The sequence below is a fragment of the Ammospiza caudacuta genome, chromosome 2 (assembly GCF_027887145.1).
Source record: "Ammospiza caudacuta isolate bAmmCau1 chromosome 2, bAmmCau1.pri, whole genome shotgun sequence".
Classification (NCBI taxonomy): domain Eukaryota; kingdom Metazoa; phylum Chordata; class Aves; order Passeriformes; family Passerellidae; genus Ammospiza; species Ammospiza caudacuta.
Window position 1 is genome coordinate 95,001,727 of NC_080594.1, and position 12,015 is coordinate 95,013,741.

The 12,015-nt window shown below is 39.6% G+C and overlaps 1 protein-coding gene and 1 long non-coding RNA gene across 5 annotated transcripts in view; one reads left to right on the plus strand and one right to left on the minus strand.

The window, feature by feature from the left end:
- The first annotated feature begins 80 nt into the window (after positions 1-80).
- On the plus strand, positions 81-5,926 carry LOC131570062 (uncharacterized). Its single transcript, XR_009275840.1, has 2 exons — positions 81-173; positions 535-5,926. It is a non-coding gene; the product is annotated as an uncharacterized LOC131570062 (long non-coding RNA).
- The window catches only part of CUL4A (cullin 4A), a 34,293-nt gene continuing 26,905 nt past the window's right edge, over positions 4,628-12,015 (minus strand). For 3 of the 4 annotated variants that reach the window (XM_058822332.1, XM_058822326.1, XM_058822341.1), the window contains 5 exons: positions 11,481-11,594; positions 10,468-10,573; positions 7,268-7,440; positions 6,289-6,441; positions 4,628-6,014 (listed from right to left, as the gene is read on the minus strand). In XM_058822332.1, coding sequence (XP_058678315.1) covers positions 5,919-6,014; positions 6,289-6,441; positions 7,268-7,440; positions 10,468-10,573; positions 11,481-11,594 — 642 coding nt within the window. In that variant the 3' untranslated portion in view covers positions 4,628-5,918. Of the gene's footprint in view, positions 6,015-6,288; positions 6,442-7,267; positions 7,441-10,467; positions 10,574-11,480; positions 11,595-12,015 lie in introns of those variants that run through there. The other variant, XR_009275827.1, reaches the window with a different exon arrangement.

Genomic DNA, 12,015 nt, shown 5'->3' on the forward strand with positions numbered 1-12,015 from the left:
CCGGCCGGGGCTCGGCAGCGGCGGTGAGGGCGGGGAGGATCTCGCGAGGGGGAGTTCTCGCGAGAGCGGGGCCGTGTGCGGGGAGCGGGGCCGTGTGCGGGGGCTGGCGGTGCCGCTGGGCTCCGGGCTGCTCCAGGGTGGGCTTGTGACACTGCAGCTAAAGGCAGTCTGAGGTGAGTACAGTCCTCTCACACAGAATTAATTCAGTCCCAGCTATGTAAAAACATCGGAAGGTGATGGTCTGTTGTCGCCGAAGTGTTCTATGTCTGTATACCCAGATACACATATGAGTCACATGTGTTCCAAGGCAAAACAGGGACTGCTAATGACGTGTTGTTACATGGGTAAAAATTGCAATTTCACATAGCTTCAGATGTCTGATGGTTGTTAAGGAATCCTTTTTTTTTTTTTCTTTTTTTTGAGAAAACCAGAAAAGGTGAAGTTAGCTTGTAAACATTCTCAGACGTAATGGAGATGGACAGCCCAGGTCACTTGATCACTTTGTAATCCAATGCTCTCTTTTATCCACACTAGGGGGATGCTTACTTCACCTGAAACCCCAGAAGCTGTATCTCGCTCCTGCAATCCTGTTTGTAGTCCGACTGGAATGTGTGCCAGTAGCAGCGTGCCTCTGCTTTCTCCCAGTGCCTGCTGTAGAGTCCCTCTCCTCACTGCAGGCTGCTCCAGATTCATCTCTGAGGCAGAATGGTTCCTGCTCCCAAGCTGCCTTCGTCCCTTTTTACATTGAACCCATCTGAAATGCAATTTAGGTAGTCCCAGCTGCTAAAGTCAAGTTCAGCTGCTGTGAACTTGACCTTTCCTTGCTGTTTGTCTCAGTTCACTCACAGTTCCTGTTTCCCCAAAACATCCTGGACAAGTTTAGTTGCTCCTTAACGATGGCATGGGGATCTGCCTTTCATTTTCAACGCTATTGCTATAAACACATATTTCTTTTTTAATGCTGCATTTTTACCTGTGCATTTTTAGACACAGTAAGGCATTATTTTTGTTTGTTTTTCCCTGCAGCACTTCTGGCAATCTTGATTCTTTCCATGCATTGCCAAAAGCAGAAGTCAGTTTGAAAAGGACATAATGAGCAGCTCTGGTCAAGTGTTTGAATGACTCATCTGCAGAGGGGTTGAGGGTAATGGAGGTGGGACATGGGTTGTTCTCATTTTGGATCACTGTTTTTGGAACCTGCCCTGGGAGTGGAGGAAGGCCTGCAGAACACAAAGACAAATGGGGAGAGAGGCCCAATGTCAGGTTTAAACTTGGTGTGCAGTATTCTGCCTCCCTGCTGGAAAACCAGTAGGCATCTATGAAGGGAAAAATTACAGATGTTTGGATTGTCCACAAAAAAAAAAAAAAAGTTGCATAAAGCAACAATACTGTGGTAAAATTTGGTAAATAAGGAACATAAGGTTATCAGCAGAGAACGATGTTGACCTTCCATGATGTGGATCATTAGCTCACTGGGCCACTGTTAATGGGGCAGAGACAGCACCATATCAATTTCCACCTCCCTGCAGTACAAGTACTCCCAGGGTGTTTGTCAGACAAATGCATCAAGTCTTGCACAACCGTGCTGGCCATCAGCCCCAGTGCTTGGTAACTTGTTGGCTGACATCAATCAAACATGAGAGCAGGGTAAGACATAAACAAAGTCAAAGCTTCTGTAAAAGCTGCTATATACACAGCCTGGAGGTCCAGATTTGTGCTGTCACTGAGGGAAAGGAAACATAGTCCATACCCTGGCACTGCACATTTCATCTGACAGAGCTGCTGGCCATGCAGCATGCTCACAGGCCCAGACAGGAATCATGATGCACTCCCTGGCCTTTCTTAAGAGCTGTGGATGCAGATTGGGCTGCTTGTGGGAAACAGCCAGGAGAGTTAGGAGCCATACTACAGTAAAAACTGTCCTGTGAAGCCAAGGCAGAGTACAAACAAAGGAGACAGAGTACAGGCTGGGAGATTTTACAAGGAAAGAATTTCCATGAAACGTGACTGTTTTCCCATAGCCTTTTGCTGAGTATTACCTGACTTCACACAGTTACCTACTTTCAGAAGAGACTTGCTAGGAATGGCTGACCAAGTTCATGGTACAGAGTCCACTCTCCTGAACATACGCGCCAAAGATAATAAACCTACAAACAGAATGGAACCATTTAGGTTGGAAAAGACCTCAAACATCACTGAGTTCAACTGGCAACACAGCACTGCCTAGCCTATCACTAAACTATGTCCCTAAGCACCACATCTAGAGGCCTTTTAAAAACCTGCAGGGATAGTGGCTTCATCACTTCCCTGGACAGCCTGATCCAGTGATTGACAACCCTTTCAGTAAAGAAAGTTTTCCTAATAGCCAGTCTAAACCTCCCCTGGCACAGCTTGAGGTCTTTCCCTGTCATCCTGTCACTTGTTAGCTGGGAAAATAGAGCAATGCCCCCACCTGGCTACAGCCTCCTTCCAGGCAGTTGAAGGGAGCAATAAGGCTCCTTGTCTGGAGCCTTCTTTTTTCCAGCCTTAACTCCAGCTCTCTGAACTGCTCCTCCCTCATAGGAGTTGTGTTCCAGACCCTTCCCCAGCTCTGTTGCCCTTCTCTGGACACTCTCCAGCCCCTCAGTGTCTTTCTTGTAGTAGAGAGTAGTGAGTAGCCCAGAACTGAGCACAGGATTTGAGGTATGGCCTCACCAGTGCTGAGTACAGAGGGACAATCCCTGCCCTGCTCCTCTGAGTACAGAGGGACAATCCCTGCCCTGCTCCTGCTGCCACACCATTGCTGATCCAGGCCAGGATGCCATTGGCCTTCTTGGGCACCTGGGCAATGCTGGCTCATGTTCAGCTGCTGCCACCAGCACCCCAGGTCCTTTTCCACTGGGCAGCTTCCCAGGCACTCAGCCCCAGCCTGGAGCAGTGCAGAGGTAGATCTGCATAACAAATTGAGACATTGAAGTTACCTGAAAGGTGTGTAACTTTTTTTTCAAAGATGTATGGCACAAAGAAAGGATGAAAAAGCTGCAGCAGATCAAGAGTTAAATGCTAAACCCAGGTTCAGCTAAAGGAATCCAGGGAAAGCTAAAATACAGACCTAAAGAAAAAAGACCCAAGGAGAGGGCAGAAAGGAGGCTGTTGGCTGGAGAGCTGGAACTGCCAGGCTTGGGAAGCACCTGTAAGTCAGCACCCAGCCTACATTCTTACAATCACTTTCCCTCAGGAAATGCTGGGCCAGATAACAGCATGTCACATTTAGGAAAATTGCTTTTTAAATGGATATGTTTGGGTAAGTTAGAGCCCCCAGCTGTATCCAGGCTCCTGCTGTTATTTTTGTGATTCCACAGAAGCTGCTCTACAATTTGTTCTAAAAAATGCCAAGATCCACATTTCCCTGACATACCTGAACATTGATGCTCTATAGAGGACATCTGTTACTTTGCTGCTGCTCAACATCTTCAACACTGGGTGATCTTCCAGGAGGAAATGTTTAGCAACCTCTGCCCTGTGGGTACAGGTACACTTCAGCAATGTGACCCCAAAGAACCAACTGATGCAGGCAGTCAGACTGCTCAGCCAAATTCCATCACCAGCTACTGAAAAGCAATCAAATGCAGCTCTTCCACTATGGAGAAGTGATTTCCATGCTGACTAATAAAATAACTCCTTACCTGTTTGGTTTAGCACATAAAATGTCCCAGTAAGAAAAATTTGAGGAAATCAAATTAAAAATGAGGACCTGAGAAAGAGAGTGACAATTACCTGGCCTGTCAATCTCTCCCAAAGCTTTTGAACCTCTGAAGCCACTTGCAGACCAGTCTGGATAAGTTTTCAGGGATCATGACATTCTCTGTAGGTTCAGGGGGTAAGGGGATGGGTAGAGAACCAAGGAGAACCCCTTTGAGTACTGCTGCTTGAGGCTATTTGCAGGGGATGATGCAGCTGGGTACCAAGGGCATACAGCACAGAAAGACAGGCTTCATAATTTCCACTGCTGTGGAACAATTCATTTTTAATTGCTAGACCAGAATAAAGTGGCCAAAGAGTCCTTAGTCTGTGGCAATTAAGAAAAACTGCATATCTCAGCACTTTTAATTAACATTGCTTCTTGAGGCAGAACCATTTCAGTCATCTTCAGGATAACAGCACTGCTTTAAGCTATTGTTTAAAACTACTGAACCAGAACATTGGGGTTCAGAAGGGGCAGGCAGGACATTCTCACTGCTTCCTGACAGTTCCTGCACACTACTGCCAGCTTTCAGTGCAGCCAAAGCCTCTCTGGCCATTACCTTTCTGTGAGGCACATATTCCTTTTTGGTTTAGAAGTCTGGTAAGATGGATCTGACTGGTTTCCAAATACATAAAAAGTGAACTACATAGTGAATGGTAGAACACTAAAAAACCAACCTCAAAAATAAACTCAAGTGCCACATCCTCACAAAGGCTAAGAAATTAATACTTAATATGCATCAAAGATTTTATTTGCATTAACTGAAGATTCAAATATTAAAATAAGTCTACATTAAATTATAATATTAAATATGCTTTAAATATGATAAGCTAAATGTGTTTAGTTTCCAAACACAAAGGGAACAAAATAATTCAGAATGCAATACAATTAATAACACCAGAGGACAGAATAAGGACTTTTAATATGTAGTTCCACAAGTTGTCACCTCATAGCACTGTTTACTTTAAGAAACCCCACGTTACATAAACTTAGTAAGGTATCTCTCAAGAAAATATTGCTCAGGTAAATTCTCCTTTATGTAGTGATCAAAACTCCTTTGGTAGCTCTTTTTCAGAATGAAACATACCAGTAGACAAATAAGGAAAATAAAAGAGTCTTGCAAGTATTACCAGAAAAGGTGTCTTCCTTATAGTTACAGTTATCTAACAGATCTACAGTGTCTTTCACTCTTTAATTCAAATCAACTTACATATGTACAATATGTAACAAAGTACTCACAAAGTCCTCAGTCTTTCAAGACAAAAAGCTATGCTTTCCCAATATTGAGACCATAAAAGTATTTTTTTTTAAAAAAGTTTTGTTTTCTTAAAGTGGAGCACACTGTACAGTAGGTTCCCTGGATGTTATTTTCAAGGCAGAACTAAATGTTACAGCAATTACAGTGAAATACACCTGCTGCCCTAAAATGAGGTAGGGCCTCCTTGACTCAGATCTATCTTTGCCACCCAAGCCAGCAGAAGTAGTAATAATAGAACAATCCATATTTTAGCTAAAGAATCCAACAGCTCAGCACACACACGAATGCAGCTGTCCTCTTGGCACTTCAAGAATCTCACTTCAAAACCTGATTTATCCAAACCAGACTGAAGTTTGAAATAACTTGGAAGAAAATTACCTGAACACAAGTTTAAGGGTTTTCATGGTGCAAAACTTCAGTGTATTTCAACAACACTGCTTGTACATACACGTTCATCAATGAAGGGTTTTTAAAAAGTTACCCAAGTTGTAACTGTAGCTAAAGAATGCAGCATTTAGGGACTTTGTGGATGCAGTTAGGAACACCTAAATGAAGAAACCAGACTTGCATGACAGAAATATTTCTCACACAAGTGCTTTTACCTTTCCATCCAACTTCAATGACATTGTTAAAGAAAACTGTAAAACTAAATTTTGAAGAACCCAAAAGAACAAAAGATTAACTGAAGGGAAAAAAAACCCCAGGGCATTTAAAGTTACTAAGAAGTCTTGACAAAGGTGATCAATTAATGTCATTTTGCTTCTTTTCCACGGCAGTGCATGCAGCTGCTTGAATAATGTACATCAGGCTGAAATCTGCTAAAAGGAAAGTCTGGAACAGCATATGTATTTGGTGTCCTAAAGATATATGTGGATGATTTTGGTTTTTATTTTTTAAGGTTTTTAAAAATTTTTAAATAAAACTATTTCTTCTTCTTTATGCAACATAGTGGTACTGATTGGGGTTGTCTTTGTCTCTCTCCATATAGTCTCTGTCAATGAGAGATTCAATTCTCTTTTTCAAGTCTCCAGGCTACAAGAAAAGATGAGATTAGTATAACAGTTAGTAATACGAAGGCAAACATATTAAAAAAATACTGCTAAAAGCCGCATAAGAAATGCATCATAGTATGTGATTGATGTAGTATGATACTCTGACTTATTTCTGTTTACACAATACCTTCCTCTTTGGGTTTAATTCTATGATATTTCACATTTCTTGCTCTTACAGACAAGCTAAATAGAAACACATATTACATATATTTAGATAAATCTAGGATGGTTTGACAAACAAAAACATGAGTTACCTTTACAGGAAATTTCAGCTGATTATACAATTCAGAAACAAGAAGATTATGACCAAGAGTCTTCCTCATCTTCATTATTCGTACAATAGCAGCATCAATCTGATATTGCCTGTCCTGAAATACTCTTTCAGTTGTGCTGACCTGTTCCTCAACCTAAAGAACAACACAACACCACAAATCATATCACCCTCTGTTGCTACTTTTATTCTATCTCTATAGTTAACCTTCACAATAAAATGAAGCTCATGCATTTATCTTTGAGACAGATGCATGCATTGCTGCATTCCAAGAGCTAAGTGATTTGTGAAGTGTACTGCTAAAGCAAGTACAAGAGAAAATTCAGGATAATGTAAAGGAAAAAATGTGTCTTACATTATTTGATAAATAAAAGTAAATCTTAGAAGCTCCCCTAAGATTTTTGAGAGAGCCCATAACACTTTGACAGCCCAAACACAGCAGTGTTTTGTGTCAAACTCCAGTTTGACCATCAGGGAATTTAATATGCAAAGGCAAAAAAGAAACAAGTCACTGTTAATTAGAATATGTCACCTTGTGTCAAGAATGGGAATTCAGATACAACAAAAAAAGGTTTGTTTTCACTGCAGAATCAGGGACAACCTTAACTTTTATAGACTTCTTATCTGCTAAATATAGAATGACATGGTGACATTTGATTCATGAGTTCAGCAATACCATAGAAACTGCCTAGATGGACTGAAACATCTACAAGATCCCTTTAGTTTAATATATAGCCATTTAAATTTGCAAGCACAGGAAGCAATCTAAGTTTTCAATTTCAGTGATTTTAAAGTCTTTGTTGCCTCTCTGAGTTATCCTGACTACTCTGAAAATTATTTATAATTTGAATTTAAATATTTGTTTCTTTATATGCAAAAGATACAAGAGATTACATCTTTCCATATGGGATATGCAGATAAACAGATAACACATAAACTGAATGAATGCAAAAAGTACGTACTGTTTCTTTCATTTGAATCTGGTTGATCTTTATTCTAAACAACTTATGCTTGAAATCACCATTAAAGATGAATTTATCTCCATCTTCTACATCCTTGCCCTTTGGATTTTTAATCAATACTCTTGCTTTTCCACAAGCTAAAGACTGCAAGGTTCTTCTTAATTCACTGTCCTCTGTGAAGAGTTCAAATATGGGAGAAAGCAGAACAAAACATTAACATCAGAAGTTGTATAGGAATAATCTAGAAATAAATTGAAAAGCCAGTGGTTTTATGTTAATACTTTCATCTAAGTTCCAATTAAGAAGCAGCACACAGTCTTCAAACCTGGTCTCATCTTTCACAGGTTAAATGCTGAGAGCATGCACAGGATTATATACATCAGAAAGACAGATTTATGCTCATCTCAGTGAATTTTCCTTCCAAAATAGTCTCAGAAAAAAGATTTCACATTAACACAAACTTAGTTTTATTGCTTTAGTTATGTGTGGTAGTAACAGGACTTTTTCTTTTCCAAAGTCAGTGTACGACAAACTCAAAGTCACCTATTTCAAGATTTGATCAGTGTTTTTATCACACAGCAAAGAATATATAATCAAATAAAAACACAGAAGTCTAAATTGACAGGATGAAGTTTTGTGGGAGGGTAGAGCTGACAGCTATTATAGTCAAAATTCCCCCAAAATAGGAAAGTAGTAGACACAAGTGTGTGAGGAAAATTTTACCTAGTAATATTTAAGGCTAAAAGCATTTAGACAACATAAAATGAAGTTTTAAACATTCTAATTATGTTGCAAAGTCTTGTATCAAGATTTTGCATCGAAACAGCCTCTGCAGTCTCTAGAATACTTTAGTCACAGTATAAAATTATCACTGAATGTGCTGGATCTCCTGAAAGGTTTTGCAATCTAGTGCTGAGGTACAGCTGAGTAAAAGATTAACACTATTGCTATTTTTAAAATACTTGAGCTTTTACACAGAGCAACCTTTTTCTTCTTTTAAACTTCCAACTGTTCTGTGATTTCTTAAAAAAAAAACCTTTAAACAATGTGGGCTAAACTGGCATTATGACATTTGAGACATTTTGTGTGTTTCAGTCTCAGTAAATGCAGATTGCTGAGCTGTGTTTTTGCCCGAACACAAGGCTGCTGTTAAAACACTCTGGAGCTTTGCAAGTGAAGTCACAGGTTACAGGATGCCAAAGGGAAGGAATTTACAATTACCTATCAATCCCTGAAGTAGAAGTAAAAACTACAGCTCCTAGAGGCTCCCTTGACAGGCAAGTAAAAACATGGAATATATTTGAATAACACATCTTGAAGAAGCAGAATCAGAGAGAAGGTGACCATTCTTCCTTTGAGTAACAGTTTATGCATTTTCTCACTGTCCTAATGCACCAGGGACAATCTCATTAAAGAGGCTGATGAAGATTTATTGTAACAGTGATTGGAAAACACAGGTTCCAACCATGGCCAGTTAATCCCTACAGGAACAATGGAGAGGGACTTGTAAATTACAAGACCATGGAGTGACATGACAAGGGGGGAACAGCTTCAAACTGAAACAGAATAGATTAGGTATTGGAAAGAAATTCTTTATTGTCAGAGTGGCAAGACACTAGAACAGGTTGTCCAGAGAAGTTCTGGATGCTCCTTCCCTGGAAGTGTTCAAGACCAGGCTGGATGGAGCTCTGAGTAACCTGGCTTAATGGAAAGTGTCCCTGCCCAGGGCAGGGGGCTGGAACTAGATTATCTTTAAGATTCCTTCCAATCCCAGCCATTCTGTGATTCTGTGCTATTCATCCTGGCTTCACAGGAACCCCATGGACCATGAGCTGTCCTCACCAACCTAAATTTCTATACTACTTTTCCAAAGGGGAGAGAAATACAGACATGGAGCTCAGTGCAGTGATATAGAGGTAGCTCTCAACTATCAATTCCATCTACCTGCCTTAAAAACAGTCTATTGAATTCCTTATTTTGTGCTATAATGGAATGGATTTCCATGCAGCAGATTTTATCTGTTGCTGCCAGGCAGCCAGAATACCAGCTCCAAGGGACAGCAACCCAAGATGAGAAAGCAGGACCTGGATCAGGCTTGCATGAACCGGTGTTTGTTCTGTAAACATGGTACTCCAACCTACTGAGCCTCTCCAGACTATCCTGATGATTATCATCACTGGCATGGATTTTCTTCAGCTCCCTTACTGTTAAGGGAAAGGATGACTAAGTGACTTGAAGCACTGATACTGAGACAATGGAGCACCCAGGCTGTACTTCCTTCTGCAATGCATCATTCTGAACCAAAAGGATTCTTGGTATCCCCATTTTACAGTCTTTCAGTAAATATATTACAATATTTTAGTACTTTTAAGGGCTCAAATACTCTTTTAGGTACTGCTGTATTAGGTTGATCTTAAGTTTCAACATGTGAAGGACTACAGGGTATAAGTTGCTGATTGATGCAAAACTTGCAGAAAGTAATGATGACCATGTTTTGGCTAGAACTATTTCAAGAGAGTGTAAGAATTCAGGGAAAAAAGCAGGGAAAAAAGCCCACCCAGGAACATAAAAACACAAGACAGATCCTGCAGATGGTTAAAGACAAAACTGTACTCTTCCTCAGCTTTCTTTGTCCTCCAGGTTCAAATGCAGAGGCAGAGAGCTACAAAGTACACACCAGCACACAGTGCTGCTCTGAACACATCAGACCTGCTGTGAAGGGGAACCCCAGTGACAGGAATGGGCAACAGGCAGGTGAGCTCTCAGAACAGTTCAATTGAAAATACCCTCTTAAATCACCCCCATCTGAGAGCATTCTACAATAGATCATTTTCAAAATATAGTATGTGAAACTGAACAGGAGCAAAAACAATCTGTACACACAACAGTCTTTATCACCACTTACATTTTAAGAATTGCAGTGAAACATTTTGTAAATCTAATACGTTGTTAGAAGTACCACATGCCACACAGCTCTTACTAATAATTTTGTGAAGGGTCAATTTTACACACCAAGAAAATACACCAAGAAACACCTGCAGTGTGTTCTCCTCATCTCTTCTGGTGTGTGTATGCTTTTGGCACATAAAGTTTGTCCTAATGATCGTGACAAACTTCTTAATATTAGGCCTTCACGTACCAAATCATAATTGCCAATCACTTGGTGAATAAATTTAAAAATAAGGAAGTGTTCTTCCTACCTATGCCAGTAGCCATTTTAATTTCTTCAAAACTGAATTCATCTCCTTCATTAAACATAAGCAATACTAATGTCTGAAAGAGCGATACTTGAAACTCCTTCTTGCCCTAAAAGAGAAACAACATATAATAGCAATATTCAGAGAGAATCTTCTATTGTATCCCCTACAACTGACAGTTACAGAAAGTATACATTAATTTTTCTATTTCTAGAAGAATGGATATGCATTTTAGAATGCCTGGCACACAGAACAATTTGCCTGAATGTAGTATTGAGGAAACAGGATATTTATAAAATCTCCTTTTTTTGCTCCTCTAACAGTGACAATACAATACACAGCAGAAGCTCATTAAAATGGCCTGGTATTTACTTCACATGATTCACTTCATTTTAATTACACTATATGACATTTTGGTGTTGCCACTATCAAGAGTGAATTTGTCTGTAATTAACTCAAGTTAACATTCACAATGAGTAGGTAGAAGAATTCAAGGGTTTTTCTGTCTTTGCTGTGGCTCAGTGAAGCTGCACTATTACAAGGCAAGAGACTGCATGAGATAAAACAAAACCATATGAACAAACTGCAGCTATTTAACAGTTAAATATTCAACAAGCATTTAAATTTTAACCACAGCCATCACATGACTGACACCCTTCAGTCTCTTTGTGTCAAGCATACCAAAAGCATCACCAGGATTTCTACAATCAAAACAATCCCAAATTACAGATAAAAATTGCCGTGTTCTTTTTCTTGTTTTAATTTTTTGCTTTATTACAACTTAATTTACTGGAATGAGCAACAATTCCTATCAAATATCGTTGTCTTGTTAGCTAGGTGGTATTTCAGTTTAATTAACAAAAGCCTACTTTCTGTACAAAATAACAGTACTGAATTGTGATTGTTCCTCCACAAAAATATTACTACCTTTATAAAAAATGCAACACACAATTAGATTCCAAATAATTGACTTAAATTTTAACCTAACAGGCAAAGCATTATGTAAGCAAACTTACTTCCTTAAATTCTGCCTTTAGGACAGCATGTCCTAAAGTGGTCTGCCACTGAAGTTTTCGACCGCTGTGTTTTCCCAGGTAAAAGGTTTTAAATACCTCTTGAAGCTTTATCATCTGTTAAGAAAAGAGAAGAAACACTAGCATTATATCTTGCAGTGATACCAAATGATTTCACACATGTAATTTCTTTATTCTCTTCAACCATGTTTCATATTAGGTTCTTTTGTGGGAAAAACTTAAAACCCAAAGAGCAAAATTTTGCTCTCAAGTACACTGGTACTACTATGCATATAAGAAAGCCTCAATTCAAAAATAACTGCATTTTCCTTGGGTTTTTAATTTGCTTGTTTTGAATAACAGTAAAATAAATTCCCTGTAAAGGGTTTTAAACCTCAAAAGAGATACTGGTTTTGTCCCTGACTTTGAATCTGACCTAGAAGTCATGGGACAAAAAGCATCCATCTCACACCTTTACACTGGCTAGTACCATCTGCTCCTAAGTTCTTCCTGTAGTTTGTGGATGCAATGGAACTCC